Raw genomic sequence first — 19,868 nt, forward strand, 5'->3', positions numbered from 1 at the left:
GTACAGAAATCGGTTATATTTGGGCTGGCCAAAAGTGCCTTCAGTTTTTAAGTAAAAATAAAAGACACATTTTTCATTTTCACCGAGAACTTTGTTGAACAACGTATTCATACTTTTGTTCCACTGCCTTCTGCCATTTTTCAGGGACAACATTAAACACAACAACATTTGCAGTATAGGGGTCCCAGAAGGAGAAGAGAGAGAGAAAGGACCCGATAAAATATTTGAAGAGATTATAGTTGAAAACTTCCCTAACATGGGACAGGAAATAGCCACCCAAGTCCAGGAAGCGCAGAGAGCCCCAGGCAGGATAAGCCCAAGGAAAAACGTGCCGAGACACATAGTAATCAAATTGACAAAAATTAAAGACAAAGAAAACTTATTGAAAGCAACAAGGGAAAAACGACAAATAACATAAAAGGGAACTCCCATAAGGTTAACAGCTGGTTTCTCAGCAGAAACTCTGCAAGCCAGAAGGGAGTGGCATGATATATTTAAAGTGATGAAAGGGAAGAACCTACAACGAAGATTACACTACCCGGCAAGGATCTCATTCAGATTCACTGGAGAAATCAAAAGCTTTACAGACAAGCAAAAGCTAAGAGAATTCAGCACCACCAAACCAGCTTTACAGCAAATGGTAAAGGAACTTCTCTAAGTGGGAAACACAAGAGAAGAAAAGGACCTACAAAAACAAACCACCAAAAATTAAGAAAATGGTAATAGGACCATACATATCGATAATTACCTTAAACGTGAATGGATTAAATGCTCCAACCAAAAGACACAGGCTCGCTGAATGGATACATAAACAAGACTCGTACATATGCTGTCTACAAGAGACCCATTTCAGTCCTAGGGACACATAGAGACTGAAACTGAGGGGATGGAAAAACATATTCCATGCAAATGGAGACCAAAAGAAAGCTGGAGTACCAATACTCATGTAAGATAAAATAGACTTTAAAATAACGAATGTAAAGAGATAAGGAAGAACACTACATAATGATCAAGGGATCAATCCAAGAAGAAGATATAACAATTACAATATACATGCACCCAACACAGGAGCACCTCAATACATAAGGTAACTGCTAACAGCTATAAAAGAGGAAATTGACAGTAACACAATAATAGTGGGGGAGTTTAACACCTCACACCAATGGACAGATCAACCAAACAGAAAATTAATAAGGAAACACAAGCTTTAAATGACACAGTAGACCAGATAGATTTAATTGATATTTATAGGACATTCCATCCAAAAACAGCAGATTACACTTCCTTCTCAAGTGCACATGGAACATTCTCCAGGATAGATCACATATTGGGTCACAAATCAGGCCTCAGTAAATTTAAGAAAATTGAAATCATATCAAGCATCTTTTCTGACCACAATGCAATGCTACGAGGTTAGAAATCAATTACAGGGAAAAAAACTTAACAAAACACAAACACATGGAGGCTAAACAATACGTTACTAAATAAGCAAGAGATCACTGAAGAAATCAAAGAGGAAATCAAAAAATACCTAGAGACAAGTGACAAAACACGACTATCCAAAACCTATGGGATGCAGCAAAAGCAGTTCTAAGAGGGAAGTTTATAGCAATACAAGCCTACCTCAAGAAATAGGAAAAATCTCAAATAAACAATCTAACCTTAGACTTAAAGGAACTAGAGAAAGAAGAACAAACAAAACCTGAAGTTAGTAGAAGGAAAGAAATCATAAAGCTCAGAGCAGAAATAAATGAAACAGAAACAAAGAAAACAATAGGAAAGATCAATAAAGCTAAAAGCTGGTTCTTTGAGAAGATAAACAAAATTGATAAACCTTTAGCCAGACTCATCAAGAAAAAGAGGGAGAGGACTCAAATCAATAAAATTAGAAATGAAAAAGGAGAAGTTACAACGGACACCACAGAAATACAAAGCATCCTAGGAGACTACTACAAGCAAATGTATGCCAATAAAATGGACAACCTGGAAGAAATGGACAAATTCTTAGAAAGGTGTAAGCTTTCAAGACTGAACCAGGAAGAAATAGAAAATATGAACAGACCAATCAGAAGTAATGAAATTGAAACTGTGATTAAAAATCTTCCAACAAACAAAAGTCCAGGACCACATGGCTTCACAGGTGAATTCTATCAAACATTTAGAGAAGAGCTAACACCTCTCCTTCTCAAACTCTTCCAGAAACTTGCAGAGGAAGGAACACTCCCAAACTCATTCTATGAGGCCGCCATCACCCTGATACCAAAACCAGACAAAGACACAACAAAAAAAGAAAATTACAGAATATCACTAATGACTATAGATGCAAAAATCCTCAACAAAATACCAGCAAACAGAATCCAACAGCACATTAAAAGGATCATACACCATGACCAAGTGGGATTTATCCCAGGGATGCAATGATTCTTCAATATACGCAAATCAATCAATGTGATTCACCATATTAACAAAATGAAGAAGAAAAATCATATGATCATCTCAATAGATGCAGAAAAAGCTTTTGACAAAATTCAATACCCGTTTATGATGAAAACTCTCCACAAAGTGGGCATAGAGGGAACCTACCTCAACATAATAGAGGCCATTTACGACAAACCCACAGCAAACATCATTCTCAATGGTGAAAAACTGAAAGCATTTCCTCTAAGATCAGGAACAAGAGAAGGATGTCCTCTCTCGCCACTATTATTCAACATAGTTTAGGAAATCCTAGCCACAGCAATCAGAGAAGAAAATGAAATAAAAGGAATCCAAATTGGAAAAGAAGAAGCAAAACTGTCACTGTTTGCAGATGACATGATACTATACATAGAGAATCCTAAAGATGCCACCAGAAAACTACTAGAGCTAATCAATGAATTTGGTAAAGTTGCAGGATACAAAATTAATGCACAGAAATCTCTTGCATTCCTATACACTAATGATGAAAAATCTGAAAGAGTAATTAAGGAAACACTCCCATTTACCATTGCAACAAAAAGAATAAAATACCTAGGAATAAACCTACCTAGGGAGACAAAAGACCTGCATGCAGAAAACTATAAGACACTGATGAAAGAAATTAAAGATGATACAAACAGATGGAAAGATATACCATGTTCTTGGTTTGGAAGAATCAATATTCTGAAAATGACTATACTACCCAAAGCAATCTACAGATTCAGTGCAATCCCTATCAGATTACCAATGGCATTTTTTACAGAACTAAAACAAAAAATCTTAAAATGTGTATGGAGACACAAAAGACCCCGAATAGCCTCAAGCAGTCTTGAGGGGAAAAAACGGAGCTGGAGGAATCAGGCTCCCTGACTTCAGACTATACTATAAAGCTACAGCAACCAAGACAATATGGTACTGGCACAAAAACAGGAATATAGATCAATGGAACAGGATAGAAGGTCCAGAGATAAACCCACGCACCTATGGTCAACTAATCTATGACAAAGGAGGCAAGGATATACAATGGAGAAAACACAGTCTCTTCAATAAGTGGTGCTGGGAAAACTGGACAGCTACATGTAAAAGAATGAAATTAGAACACTCCCTAACACCATACACAAAAATAAACTCAAAATGGATGAGAGACCTAAATGTAAGACTGGACACTATAAAACTCTTAGAGGAAAACATAGGAAGAACACTCTTTGACATAAATCACAGCAAGATCTTTTTTGATCCACCTCCTAGAGTAATGGAAATAAAAACAAAAATAAAGAAATGGGACCTAATGAAACTTAAAAACTTTTGGAAAGCAAAGGAAACATAAAGAAGATGAAAAGACAACCCTCAGAATGGGAGAAAATATTTGCAAATGAATCAATGGACAAAGGATTAATCTCCAAAATATATAAACAGCTCATGCAGCTCAATATTAAAGAAACAAACAACCCAATCCAAAAATGGGCAGAAGACCTAAATAGACATTTCTCCAAAGAAGACATACAAATGGCCAAGAAGCACATGAAAAGCTGCTCAACATCACTAATTATTAGAGAAATGCAAATGAAAGCTACAATGAGGTATCACCTCACACCAGTTAGAATGAGCATCATCAGAAAATCTACAAACAACAAATGCTGGAGAGGGTGTGGAGAAAAGGGAACCCTCTTGCACTGTTGGTGAGAATGTAAATTGATACAGCCAGTATGGAGAACATTATGGAGGTTCCTTAAAAAACTAAAAATAGAATTACCATATGACCCAGCAATCCCACTACTGGGCATATACCCAGAGAAAACCATAGTTCACAAAACACATGCACCCCAGTATTCATTGCAGCACTATTTACAATAGCCAGGTCATGGAAGCAACCTAAATCCCCATCGACAGACAAATGGATAAAGAAGCTGTGCTACATATATACAATGGAATATTACTCAGCCATAAAAAGGAATGAAATTGGGTCATTTGTAGAGACGTTAATGGATCTAGAGACTGTCATACAGAGTGAAGTAAGTCAGAAAGAGGAAAACAAATATCGTATATTGACACATATATGTGGAACCTAGAAAAATGGTACAGATGAACCAGTTTGCAGGGCAGAAATAGAGATACAGCTGTAGAGAACAAACATATGGATACCAAGGGGGAAAGTGGCGGCGGGAGGGTGGTGTTGTGATGAATTGGGAGATTGAGATTGACATATATACAGTAATATGTATAAAATATATAACTATTAAGAACCTGCTGTATAAAAAAATAAAATTCAGGTATTCAAAAAAAAAAGACTATGTCGTAGTGGCATAAGGATAAACTTATAGATCAATGGAAAAGAAGTAAGAGTCTAGAAATAAAGCCTTATATTTATGGTCAGTTGATTTTTCAACAAAAAGTACCAAGATAATTCAATGGGGTAAAGAATAGTCTTCAACAAATGGTTCTGGGACAATGGGGTATCCATCTGCATGTTAAAGGATGAATCTAGACCCTTACACTATACAAAAATGTTAACTAAGGGTGGGTCATAAACCTGATGTAAAACCTGAAACTGTAAAACTTTTAGAAGAAAATGTAGGAGAAAATATTTGTGACATTGAGTCAAGCAAAATTCTTAGTTATGATGCCAAAAGCACAGTCTGTAAAAGAGAAAATTGATGAATTGTACTACATCAAAATTAAAAACTTTATGTACTTCAAAAGACACCATTAAGAAAATGAAAAGAGAAGCCACAGACTGGAAGAGAATATATGCAAATCATATATCTGATAAAGCATTTATATCCAAAATATATAAAGAATTCTTATAGCTCAATAAAGGAAGAAATAATTATAAAATGGGCAAAAGATTTGAATAGACATTTCACCAAAAAAGATATATGAATGCTCAATAAGCACACAAAAGATGCTCACATGATTAGTCATTAGGGAAATGCAAGTTAAAACTAGCATGAAATACCACTCACACACTGAAATGACTCGCCAAAAAGATAGTACCAAGTATGGGAGTGGATATGGAGAAATCGGAACTCTTAGGCCTTGCTGGTAGGAATGTAAAATGGTGTAGCTACTTTTAGGAAAATAGTTTGGCAGTTTCTTTTAAAAGGTAAACATAAATTTACTATGTGACTCAAATTCTACTCATAGGAATGTACTAAATAGAAACAAAAACATGTCCACACACAGACTTGTATGTAAATGTTCATAATAGCTTTATTCATAATAGCTTCAGTGGAAACAACTCAAATGTCAGTGAACTAGTGAAATGGATGAAGAAAATGTGGTTTATTGATACAACAGAACACTATTCAGCAACAACAATAAAAACAACAAAATATCAATACATGCTACAGTATGAACCACAAAAACATACCAAATGAATGAAGCCAGATGCAAAAACCCACACAGTATATGAATCCATTTATATGAAATGTCCAGGTAAATCATAAAGACAAAGTAGTTTAGCAGCTTCCTGGGGTTGGGCATGGGAAGGGGGAGTGACGGCCAATGGGCACTAGGGATCTTTGGGGAATGATGGAAATGTTGTAAAATTGGGTTGTGGCAATGGTTGCAAAACTTTGTAAATTTAGTAAAAATCGTTGAATTATACCCTTGAAATGGCTGAATTTTATGGTTTGTAAATTATTAGTAGAACTGTTAACGATTAAATGAGTATATTATAGTGGCTGGCACATGGTTCTCAATAAATGATAGTCTTATTCTTTGAAGGTGTATTTTATCTTCTGAGCTCAGACCTAATGCCTCAGGAGGGCAAGGATGGCACGTGCTCACAGCTAGCATTTACTGAGTACTCACTGTTCCAGACTCTATGCTAACAGCTTTATGTGCATTGCCTTCCTTAATCTCACAACAACTCTCTGACATAGGTAGTAGTATTGTGCCTGTTCTACAGAAAAGGAAACGGAAGCTTTGTTATGGTCCTGGGGTCGAGGCATGGAGAATACCTGGCCTCCAACAGATCTAACCTGTCCAAATGTGTCGGGAACCTTTAAGACCTAAGAATTTCTAGTCTGGTCATGGGTCTGGCTAGGTGGCTCTGAGCATCTCCTTTGTGCTATGCTTGGCCCTCCTGAAGCCTTTGCTGTTTGAAGCCTTGCTGTTCTAGATTACCTGGCAGTTCTGCTGTGCAATGAAATTGCTGGTCACCATAACAGTAATTACCTGGCTGACTCTGACTCATGTTTCTCCTTGTCACAAGACTGTGACCGCTCTCCTTTGAGGTGTCAAAAATTTTTTTTAATGAAGTATAGTTGATTTACAATGTTTCAGGTGTATAGCATAGTGATTCAGTTTTATATATATATGTACACACACACACACATATAAACATATATTTGTGTTTTTCAGATTCTTTTCTATTATAGGTTATTACAAGATTTTGAGTATAGTTCCCTGTGCTATACAGTAGGTCCTTGTTTATCTATTTTATATATAGTGGTGGGTATCCGTTAATCTCAAACTCCTAATTTATCCCTCCCCTGCGGTAACCATAAGTTTGTTTTCCATGTCTGTGAGTCTTTCTGTTTTGTAAATAAGTTCATTTTTATCATTTTTTTTTAGATTCCACATAGAAGTGATATCATATATTTGTCTTTCTCTGACTTACTTCACTTAGCATGATAATCTCTAGATCCATCCATGTTGCTGCAAATGGCATTATTTCATTCGTTTTTATGGCTGAGTAATATTCTATTGTATATATCTCACATCTTCTTTATCCATTCATCTGTTGATGAACATTTAGGTTGCTTCCAGGTCTTGGCTATTGTACATAGTGCTGCTATGCACATTGGGGTGCATGTATCTTTTTGAATTAGAGTTTTTGTCTTTTCTGGATATATGCCCAGAAGTGGGATTGCTGGATCATATGGTAACTCTATTTTTAGATTTTTAAGGAACCTCCATACTGTTCTCCATAGTGGCTTCACCACTTTACATTCCCACCAACAGTGTAGGAGGATTCCCTTTTTGCCACACCTTCTCCGGCATTTATTATTTGTAGACTTTTTAATGGTGGCCATTCTGACCAGTGTGAGGTGATACCTCATTGAGGTTTTGATTTGCATTTCTCTAATAATTAGCGATACTGACCATCTTTTCATGTGCCTGTTGGCCATCTTTATGTCTTCTTTGGAGAAATGTCTATTTAGGTCTTCTGCCCATTGTTTGATTGGGTTGTTCGTTTGTTATTGAGTTGCATGAGCTACTGTGACCCCTCTTGACCCATGTTGGAGGATGGTGCTGTGTGGCAGGTAGCCTCTGAACACTGCCCAGTCGGCTTCTGTGACTCGTGCCAATGTTTTTGCCTCATGCCTGCCTTGGGAGTCCCTTGAGGTCATGAAAACTTTTCCCCAGGATTTTCCCTCAGCCAGGACTCACAGGCCCATTGCCCATTCATTATCATCTTTGGGCACAGTGAGTGCATCCTCTCTGTAGCAGGAAAGAGCCTTTCATCAGTTTGGAATGCTTTATCCCTTAGGGTTTAGCTCTTGGTGATGCTCTAGGCTATGGGGTTGGGAGGGTAGGACAGAGTTTCAGTTGCTAGTTGGGCATAAGTCCTTGGGCCCAAATCCCTCTCACACTAACTTCTGCATTCCTGGGATTCTAATGGTTTCATTTGCTCTAACTATTAAGCACCATGGCTGCTGTTCTATATTAGATTCCTATTAGACATTCGTTAAAACATATAAAAGGAGTGTGTAGATGCTCAGATGGTCCTACGTCAGCTCGAGTATGAAGTGAAAATCTCCCCCCACACCCACCAGCATTCAGACAAATTCACAGTTCTGTGCTCCTTTCTGCAGCTGACAATTTGATATGGCTAGTAGTTTGTCTTGTATCTAAACTGCCTCAAACTTCCTCTACTTTTTGCGTTTGCTAAAGGCATTCCCCATGTCTGGATTCAATCCACCCATTGACCACTACTTATCCAGTACCTCCCATGAGCAGGACCTGTGCTAGGTGCACAGGGGAGGCAAAGAAGCCTAATACTCCTCTTTTCTAGGAGCTTTCAGGCCAGTTGGAGAGACTGGAGGCGCATGTATAAAGAGGAAATGTACATTAAGTGAGATAACGGGATGGGGAGGGGATAACCACACAGCACTGTTAAAACCACGATTACGGATTGCTTGGGTCAGGTTAACCATGGTTGAGGCATGGCAGGGATCTAGACAAACCCACCGCAGGGCAGGCCTCTGTTTAGGCAGCCCAAGCTGCTGAGCTGATTGCTCTCCCAGAGGGGAGGGCACTGTCTCAGGATCACGGTGCTGGGGAGACCGCGTCCCACTTAGCCGGAGCGGCGCTGTTGACAGATAATCCAGAGCTGTCCAGCATTTTGTTTTAACTATTTGGGGGTTATCTGTGTTTTTCCAGCAGCCCTCCCTCCCTCAAATTTGGTTGATTCTCAAACCAGTTTGCTCCTGGATAATTAAGAAGTAAAAGTATATATTTAGGCCATTACAAGGCAAAAGTTAACTCAAGTCCCACCTCCTCTTTGTGTTGACTCCCAGCGTTAGGTGACCTGATTGATTGGTCTTTCTCCTGCGGCTCTGCTTCTACTCCTTTCATTGTGTTTTAGCTCAATCATGGGCTAAACTGACTTTTGTAGTATGAAGGGGGTTATAACCACTCTTCATGGCATGGTTTCTGTAGGAAACTGTATTTTGTCCTGAGGTAGTAACAGCACAGCTGCCTCTCCTTCTATCCCTCCCACAGCAGCACATGGGCAACCGCTCTGTCGATTCCCTGTGGCTGGGGAGGGGAGGCGAGGAGGGGGAGGGGAGGTGGGAGGAGCGGGGAGGAGAGGTGGAGGGGAGGGGAGGGGAGGGGAGGTGGGAGGGGAGGGGAGGGGGGGGGGAGGGGAGGGGGAAGGGGGAGGGGAGGGGCGGGGAAGGGAGGAGCAGCAGGTAGGCCTCACTCCTCTCCTTTCAACGTTCAACCAGAGCTGCTTGCTTTTTATCTTGACTGTATATATGTTGGGCTTCAGCATATGATTCCTTTCAAACATTGAATCCTGCTGTTAAGCAAAAACTATTGAAAACCACTGTTTTAAGAAAGTGGGTATGAAGAGGAATGCCGAACTAGTGATTTAAAAGAAGTTTGCTTGTGGACTTGACATAATAATCTGGTGGGGCAAATGCACTGTGAGTCCTGGACATATTCCAGGTTCATGCTCTCTTTGTTAAGTTTTAAGATCACTGTAGTCTAGAGTCTTCGATTCAGCATGCATATATATGCATGCAGACGTAGCGTATTTTAAAGATACGTACCTTTAAATTTTTGCATTGTTTGCATTTGCATTAGGGATATAAAGGTTTTAGAATTTGTTTATGGACTGTCCTTTACCTAAACATACTTTTTCTTCCCATCTTCTAAAGATAACACTGAAAAGTATTCTATTTTCTTTGTGTCCAGGCTAGAAATTACTAAATTTCTAATTAAAGTTATGGTAACTTGGGTTATTTTCTTCATGTGGGTCTTTGTACCCTCTGATGTTTTGCCATAAAACATGGCTTCTGTGGCTAGAGCACTGCTCACCACCTGCTTGCTTACAAGACATAATGCTGGGACGTGGTAAGAGCCAGAGCTGGGAATCAGAAGCTGGCGTTTCTGACTCTTGCTCACCGTGATTCTAGCAAGTTCTTAACAGCTTGATTCCCAGGAACAAGGATACTAGCCTTGCTGACTGCACAGGCTTGTTTTGGGCTGAAATGAATAATGCTCTCTGAAGGCTTTTTGCAAATATCAAGAGCTCTACAAACCCACGTGGTTGTTTCACCTGAAGTGAACAGGGCTCTGCATTTCCCATGGCAATGACACTTGTCTAAGGACATCGTGACTTACCTTTCTGTATGTGGAGATTTAGTTTCATCAAAGAGAAAAAACTATAAAAACTGTAGGACTTAACCTGGAGTAATGACATGGGGATTTTTCGTAATCTTTATATAAATGTCATTTTTAAAGAAAGAAAAATGGATTATCATGCTTGTATATCTGGAACTTGAGTTTTATTGTTCACCACCATGCTATTACTATTCTTTACAGACTTGGCATTTATGTTTTAAGTCCAAAGAATTTCTCATTCTTTAATTGTACTTAAAGCAGAGGTATGACAAAGGAGAAGGTAACAACAGCAATGCTTTATAGTTTCTTTATCTTATGTCCATGAATAATTAGTACTAACAGGAAAGCATTAATATTTGGCACATATGTTTTAAGTGTGCAAACAGCACATTCCAGGTCTTTTGTGTTAAAACAGAGAGACATTACAAAGATGAATGCAGAAACAGTAAGCTGTATCTTTTTTTCCTAAAAGAAATTTTAGGATGTTTACATAGCTATTCATTTTAAAAAATCGTTGAGTTTTCAAACGTAGTACGAGACCTGCACTTGATCTGTTTGTATTTAGAATATAGTGAGTCCCTTTCCCTCATCATGTGTTGTTACAGAGGAAATGGGTTTCAGTATACATGATTGATTCAGGTGGGAAAAAACTGCATATTTAATTCCAAACTATTCCTTAGACTGGAGAAAAAAATCTCTTTTGGAGAAGTCATGTTTAATTTAGAGTAACTCTGTAGCTGAACAATTTGTTTGTTAATGCAGAAATACAAACAGCTTTATTGAAAAAAATACTATTTTCTAGCTGCCTTACAGAAATGATTTACTCAGGAAAACAGAACAAAATTTCTCAGTTTCATTAATCAGCTTTGTAAATATTTTGCCAGAGCTTTTTTCCTTGGGGTGGGCGAAGCAAATGAAAAAGTTTAAAAGCTCATTTGTGTCTGTTTTGTTTTAGCTTGGTGTATTTATTCAGAGTAAATTCTGTGTGTCTTTGCAGTTCATCAATATGTGTATTCAGAAGTTTTTCAAGTTCTTTTGCTCGCTTCTCCTCCTCCAGAAGGAAATGCTGTGCAGCCAAAGAAGCTGGGAAGGCTATATCTGGGGGCGACTAAAAAAAGAAAAAGAAAAGTTAGTTAGATGAGGAACACAAGGCCTTTTACAAAAAGTCTTCATATTTCTTGGTATGCTTCACCCCTGACAAAACACTGCAACTCTTAATGAAATAATGTATCTTAAGCTGAACTCTACACCAGTGTAATGCAGTTGCTGCTAATGAAACTCTTAAGGAACGAAAACAGCAAGTGAAGAGTATAGTCGAGTCGGGCAAAGAAAGCTTATGGAGGAAAGAAACTTAAGGCTAGGCTTCAAGGGGGCTCGCTGCTGCATGGAGGTGGCCAGGTGAGGAGGGATAAAATCATGATGTATAGTGGAGGTGGGTGCGTAATGCTGGGGCTATCTTGTTCGTCCAACTGCAGTTGAGAACACTTCAGTGATGAGTGCCTGCTTCCACCCTTCATGTGGTATGGAAGTGCTCAGTTAACTGTGACCTGTGTAGTGCTTATTTACACGCACACATGCACACACACACAGTGTGGGGCTGAGGAATAAAGGGCAATGATACCATAATTTTACAGTGTTTCATTCAAAATAATTTGTTCAGTTGATTAAAAAAAATAAGTTGGGGAAATCTGTACTTTAATTTTTTAGTTCTGCGGCACCCCCAGACTCTTCTTCAACTTTTGTTTTATGGGAAGAATGGGATTTTTATAAAGCGTATGGAGAGTCAGCGATCTGTATGCAGGCGAACTCTGTTATAGGGGGATGTAGTTCACAAGTCTGGCCTCTGCCAGAAGTGTAGGGATTGTGGCAGATGACAGTTGAGTACTGCCAGCTTATCCAAGTAGTAGCCCCAACTGTAGCTGCCGTGCCAGGTATCACATCTTTACTGAAGTAGAATGTCACAGTCTTGGGGGCATGGTATGCTGCTGTTGATCTGGCAAATGCATTCTTTTTAATACTCAGTAAGGAGGAAGATCAGAAGCAGTTAGCATTCTCATGGGATAGAAAACAGTACACATCCGTGTTCTCGCCCCAACATTATGTTTTACGTTAATGATGCCGTCATAATACACCCTCAAGGAGCCTGGACCACCTGGACGTTCCACGGACTGCAGACTATAGGACATGATACAGTAACATGAGCATCATGCTAAGACCTGATGAGCAAGAATTGGCAAGCACGTTGAAGGCTTGGAAAGACACAGGTACTCCACAGAGTGAAAGGCAAACCGCAGAAGCAATTCAAGGCTTGACACTTTGTTTGTAGGTGTCTGGTGATATGGAACATGTCAGGACATCTCCTTTTACGCATAAATTAATGCACCTTGCATTTCTTATCACTATGAAAGAAGCATAAAGCTTGGTAGGTCTCTTCAGGTTTTGAAGGCAGCATGTTCCACTCTTGGGAGGAATAATCTGACTCATTTATTACGTGGACACAGAGGCAGTTTTGTTTGTTTGTTTGTTTGTTGTTTTTGAGCAGGGCCCAGAGCAAGAAAGGGCTTTGCAGTAAGTTGGGAGTGGGGGGAAAAGCAATCCTGCTAGTTGGGTGAAATGACTTAGCAGCTCTCATACGAGAAGAATTTCTCATAGAGAAAAGTGCTCTGTGGCGCCTTTGGCAAGGTTCCGGGGGGAGCTGTGTTACAAACCCTTGAGATTCTGCAGCAAGGCCACGCCATCTGCTGCAGAAAACTGTATACTATTTGCAGAACAGTTCCTGTCATGCTGGTGTGCCCCGGTTGAGACAGAGCATCTAAGACGTAGACAGGATGACTTGATCTAGCTTCTGTCCTTGGCCACTCCAGTGGAAATTATGCATGGGCCGAACAGCACCATCTCCCTTTTACCCAGGTTCATCTAGCTACTGTTCCTGTTGAATGGCTGATCTGCTTGCAATAGAGGCCAAAGCTGAGCTTCTGATATGGCACCGTCCCTCAAGGACATCAACCAGCCTCTCAGTGGCAATTAGATTACATCGGGTCCCTTATACTTTGGAAAGGGCAATGTGTTATCCTTACCAGAACTGACGTGTATCCTATAATTTGCCTTTCCTGCCTGCAGGGCCTCGGTCAGCACCACTATCCGAGGGCTCACAGAGTAACTGGTTTACTGACATGAGATCCTGATTAATAATAAACGAACCTACTTTACAGCAGAGGAGTATGGCAGTGAGGGCATGACCGGGTATCTACTGGTTCTACCACATACAGCATGAAGTGTCTCCAGATGATGCTAGTCTGATAGGCTTCTTGAAGGCACAGCTGAGGAATTAGCTTGGAAATCATATCCCGCAAGGATGGGGTGCCATTCTTCAGCATATGGTATAGACTTTAAACCAATGGCTGTTATACGCTACTGTGTTTGTAACAGTGATCTGGGAACAGAAGGGAGGATGTAGGAATGTCTTCACTGTCTGTCGGCCCTCTTGGAGAATTTGTTCCTTCTGTCTCTGTCTTTCTTTAGCCTCTGTTGGTCTACAGGTCTTTGGTCTCAGAGAAGGAATGCCTCTCACCAAGTGAGACTGTAAGAGTCTCCCTAAACTTAAAGCTTTGGCTGTACCTTGTCACTTTGGGCTCCGCATGCTGACAGATCAGAGGCACAGAAAAGAGGTACTATACTGGCTGAGGTAACTGACCCTAATCATCATGAAGAGGTAAGACTACTACTACATAATGGAAGCAGTGAGGAATATGTTTGGAACTCAGGTAATCCACTGAGGTGGTCTTTTGGTGCTCTCATGCCCAGTTTTAACCGTAGATGACAAACCACATCCTGATAAGGGCATGGGAACCAGGGGCTCACCCCACAAGGCAAGCCACCTGGACCAACAGAAGTGCCAGTTGAGGGGGGCGGGAACCTAGAGTGGGTGAGGAGATGAGTATCAGTTAAGTCCTTGAGACAGCATCAAGGGCTATAGTTTGCTCTACCAACCCTCCTCTGTAAATTTTCCCGGAAATTACGACCAGCCAGAATCTTGGAGAAGCTAAGCCTGAATGGAATGAACAACATGAAAAGAACATGGATCTGAGTGGGTCAAGAAGTGGACCATAGTGGATGCCGCTGGTGCTCTACCTGGATCCCTTCACCAGGCTGGTGCGTCTATCCTCCAGCTGCTGTGGGTTTTGGCTGCTAACAGCTCACAGCTGGCCACTTCTCTGGAGATCTGCCTGTGGCTAAACTGGAGCCTCCCGCCTCACCTGGGAAGTTACTATCGCCCCCTCTTCTCAGAGGCAGTGACTGATTGACACAGGGCCCAAAACACCAGCCAAGAAGATGGCAGAGTAGAAAGGCCCTGAGCTCACCTCCTCTCACAGGCACATCAAAATCACAACTGTCTGCAGAACAACCATCGATGAAAAAGACTGGAACCTTCCAGGAAAGATCTTCTACAATGAAAGGCATAAAGAAGGAACCACAACAAGACGGGTAGGAGGAGCGGACTTGTGATATAATCAAATCCCATACCCGCCCAGGTGGGCGACTCACAAATGGGAGAATAATTATATTGCAGAGGTTCTCCCACAGGTGTGAGAGTCCTGAGCCCCACGTCAGGCTCCCCAGCCCGGGGTTCCAGCACTGGGAAGAGGAGCCCCCAGAGCATTTGGCTTTGAAGGCCAGCAGGGCTTAACTGCAGGAGCCCCACAAGACTAGGGGAAATAAAGACTTCACTCTTAAAGGGCTCACACAAAATCTCACGTGCACCAGGACCCAGGGCAAAAGCAGTAATTTGATAAGAGCCTGGGCCAGATCTACCTGCTGACCTCGGAGAGTCTCCTGGAGAGGTAGGGAGTGGCTGTGGCTAACCCTGGGGACAAAGACACTGGTGTCAGACATACCGGGGAACATTCAACTGCATGAACACTCCTGGCAACTGACATCTTGGATCATTAGCGCCAAGACCTGGCCCCACCCAACAGCCTGCAGGCTCCAGTGCTGGGATGCTTCAGGCCAAACAACTAAGTGCGCAGGAACACAACCCTACCCATCAGCAGACAGGCTGCCTACACACTAAAGAACCCACAGCCGCCTGTGGACACACCCCTAGACAGGGCCCAGCCCACAAGAGGGCCAAGACCCAACTCTACCTACCAGTGGGCAGGCACTGGCCCCTCTTGCCAGGAAGCCTGCATAAACCTCTAGATCAGCCTCACCCACCACAGAGCAGACACCAGAAGCAAGAAAACTACAATCCCGCAATGCAGGCCTCCTGGGACTAGCTGGGCCCTGGCCCTGCCCAGTAGCAGGCCAACGCAACCTTCCAGACAGCTCGGACGCCATAGTCAACTGCCTCCCCCTACCAGTGATCTGAAATGAGCTCTGGGATCCCAGGGCCCTGCAGCCAGACTCTAGGAACCAGCTCTCCCTGCCAGTAGTCCAGCACTAACCCCAGGATCTGGCTTTACCTGCCAGTGAGTTGGCGACAGCCTCAGTCTTTGGGACTCTGATTCCACCCACCAGTGAGCCAGCACTAGCCCCAGGGCCCCCTAGGATTCCACAACCAGCCACCTTGTGACCAGGCACCACTAAAGAGCAGCTAGCAGCAACTGCACAAGGCAGGGCCTGGCAACCAACCAGACTAGGGGCCAACCAAGCCTACCAGACCACCCACATAGCCTGTCATAAGAGAAGGACCCACCCATCCCTCTTAGGGGGAACCCCTAGAGCATATACCATGGGTGACAAGAGGGGAGTGCACTGCTCGGATGCATAGGATGCCTTCTCCAAGGTCGAGAAATGTTAACTTACCAACCACATACATAAAAATACAAATAGCAGCTTAGACAAAATGAGGTGGTAGAGGAGTATGTTCCAGACAAGATAAATCTTTAGAAGAAGAACTAAGTGATATGGAGATAGTCAATCTACCCGAGAAAGAGTTCAGAGTAATGATCATAAAGATGATCAAAGAACTCAGGAGAAGAATGGATGCACAGAGCAAGAAGTTAGAATTTTTTAACTAAGAGTTAGAAAACATAAAGAACAACCAAACAGAGATGAAGAATACAATAACTCAAATGAAAAATACACTAGTAGGAATCAATAATAGAATAAATGATTCAGAAGAATGGATCAGTGAGCTGGAAGACAGAGTAGTGGACATCACTGTCGCCAAACAGAAAAAAGAATGAGAAGAAATGAGGACAGTTTAAGAGACCTCTGGGACAACATCAGGTGCACTAATATTCACATTATAGGGGTCTCAGAAGGAGAAGAGAGAGAAAGTGCCCAAGAAAATATCTGAAGAGGTAATAGCTGAAAACCTCCCTAACCTGGGAAAGGAAATAGTTACCTAAGTCCAGGAAATGCAGAGACTCCCATACAGGATTAAGCCACAGAGGAGTACAGTAAGACACATAGTAATCAAAATGAAAAAAAAAAAAGATAGAGAATACTAAAAGCAGCAAGGGAAAAGCAACAAATAACATACAAGGGCATCCCCATAAGGCTATCAGCTGATTTTTCAGCAGAAACTCTGCAGTTCAGAAGGAAGTGGCACAATATATTTAAAATAATGAAAGGGAAAAACCTACAATCAAGGATACTCTACCCAGCAAGGCTCTCATTCAGATTCAATGGTGAGATCAAAAGCTTTATAGACAAACAAAAGCTAAAAGAATTCAGTACCACCAAACCAGCTTTACAACAAATATTAAAGGAACTTCTCTAGGCAAAAAAGAAAGGCCACAACTAGAAACAAGAAAATTATGGAAGGAAAAACCTCATCAGTAAAGGAAAACATAGGAAATCATCCATACACAAAGCTAGTAGGGAGGTTAAAAGACAAAAGTAGTAAAATTGTCTATATCCACAATAAGCAGTTAAGGAATACACAAAACAATTAGATGTAAAATATGATATCAAAAACAGTAATCGTGAGGGAAGGAGAGTACAAATGCAAGGCATTTAAAATGCGTTTGAAATTAAGAGATTAGCAACTTAAAACAATCATGTATATATGTAGACTGCTATACCAAAACCTCATTGTAACTACAAATGAAAAATCTATAATAGATATACACACAAAAAAGAAAAAGGAATCCAAACATAACACTACAGATAGTAATCAAATCACAAAAGAAGAGAACAAATGAAGAAAAGGAAAAAAAAAAGACCTACAAAAACAAATCCAAAACAATTAACAAAATGGCAATAAGCACATACATATCAATAATTACCTTAAATGTAAACGGACTCAATGCTCCACCAAAAGACACACACTGGCTGAATGGATACCAAAACAAGACCTGTATATTTGCTGCCTACAAATTACCCACTTCAGTTCTAGAGACACATACAGACTAAAAGTGGGGGGATGGAAAAAGATATTCTATGCAAATGGAAATCAAAAGAAAGCCAGAGTTGCAGTACTTATATCAGACAAAATAGACTTTAAAATAAAGGCTGTTAAAGAGACAAAGATGGACACTACATAATGATCAAAGGATCAATCCAAGAAGAAGATGTAACAATTGTCAATATATATGCACCCAACGTAGGAGCACCTCAATATATAAGGCAGATGTTAACAAACATAAAAGAAATCGACAGTAATACACTAATAGTGGGGGACTTTAACACCCCGCTTACATCAGTGGACAGATCATCCAGACAAAATCAATAAGGAAACACAGGTCTTAAATACCACATTAGACCAAATGGACTTAATTGATATTTATAGAGCATTCCACCCAAAGGAGCAGAATACACATTCTCTTCAAGTGCACATGGAACATTCTCCAGGATAGATCACATGCTAGGCCACAAAACAAGCCTTGGTAAATTTTAGAAAATTGAAATCATATCACACATCTTTTCTGATCACAACATTATAAGACTAGAAATCAACTACAAGAAAAAAAATTGCAAAAAACACAAACATGTGGAGGCTAAACAATATGCTACTGAACAACCAATGGATCACCAAAGAAATCAAAGAGGAAATAAAAAAATACCTAGAGACAAATGAAAATGAAAGCACAGTGGTCCAACACCTCTGGGATGCAGCAAAAGCAGTTCTAAGAGGGACGTTTATAGCAATACAATCCTACCTCAGGAAACAAAGATCTCAAATAAACAACCTAACCTTACACCTAAAGCAACTAGAGAAAGAAGAACAAACAAAGCAAAAAGTTAGTTGAAGGAAAGAAATCATAAAGATCAAAGCAGAAATAAATGAAATAGAGACTAAAAAAAATAGAAAAGATCAATGAAATTACAAGCTGGTTCTTTGAAAAGATAAATAAAATTGATACATTTTTTTAGCCAGACTCATCAAGAAAAAAGAGAGGACCCAAATCTTAGAAATGAAAAAGCAGAAGTTACAATGCAACCAACACCACAGAAATACAAAGGATCATAAGAGACTACTATGAGCAACTATGTACCAATAAAATGGACAAACTAGAAATGGACAAATTCTTAGAAAGGTATTGATACAGTCTCCCAACACTGAGAAATAGAAAATATGAACAGACCAATTACCAGTACTGAAATTAAATCAGTAATTTTTAAACTTCCAACAAACAAAATCCAGGACCAAATGGCTTCACAGGTGAATTCTATCAAACGTTTAGAGAAGAGTTAAGACCTATCCTTCTGAAACTATTCCAAACAACTGCAGAGGAAGGAACACTTCTGAACTCATTCTGTGAGGCCATCACCCTGATACCAAAACCAGACAAAGATATCACAAAAAAAAGAAAATTAAAGACCAATATCACTGATGAACATAGAAGCAAAAATTCTCAACAAAATACTAGGAAACAGAATCCAACAACACATTAAAAGGATCATACACCATGATCAAGTAGGATTTACCCCAGGGATGCAAGGATTCTTTAATATATGCAAATCAATCAACGTGATACACTATATTAAGAAATTGAAGGAGAAAAACCATATGATCATCTCAATAGATGCAGAAAAAGCTTTTAATAAAATTCAACATTCATTTATGATAAAAACTCTCCAGAAAGTGGGCATAGAGGGAACATACCTCAATATAAATAAAGGCCATATAGACAAACCCCCAGCTAACATCATACTCAATGGTGAAAAGCTGAAATCATTCCCTCTAAGATCAGGAAAAAGACAAGGATGTTCACTCTTGCCACTTTTATTCGACATACTTTTAGAAGTTCTAGCCACCAATCAGAGAAGAAAAAGAAATAAAAGGAATCCAAATTGGAAAGAAGTAAAACTGTCACTGTTTGCAGATGACATGATGCTATACATAGAAAGTCCTAAAGACGCTACCAGAAAACTACTGGAGCTCATCAATGAATTCGGTAAAGTTGTAGGATACAAAATTAATATACAGAAATCTGTTGCGTTTCTATACACTAACAAGAAAATATCAGAAAGAAAATTAAGGAAACAATTCCATTTACCATCGCATCAAAAAGAATAAAATACCTAGGAATAAACCTACCTAAGGGTGCAAAAGACCTGTACTCCAAAAGCTGTAAGACACTAATGAAAGAAATTGAAGA

The 19,868-nt window shown here is 40.1% G+C and overlaps 1 protein-coding gene across 1 annotated transcript in view; it reads right to left on the bottom strand.

The window, feature by feature from the left end:
* Positions 1-11,248: 11,248 nt before the first annotated feature.
* Positions 11,249-19,868, bottom strand: part of DEUP1 (deuterosome assembly protein 1) — a 98,775-nt gene continuing 90,155 nt past the window's right edge. The window contains exon 18 of the mRNA XM_068556071.1: positions 11,249-11,425. Within this exon, the coding sequence (XP_068412172.1) occupies positions 11,249-11,425 (177 nt within the window). The remainder of the gene's footprint in view (positions 11,426-19,868) is intronic.

The sequence above is a fragment of the Eschrichtius robustus genome, chromosome 11, assembly GCF_028021215.1.
Source record: "Eschrichtius robustus isolate mEscRob2 chromosome 11, mEscRob2.pri, whole genome shotgun sequence".
Taxonomy (NCBI): domain Eukaryota; kingdom Metazoa; phylum Chordata; class Mammalia; order Artiodactyla; family Eschrichtiidae; genus Eschrichtius; species Eschrichtius robustus.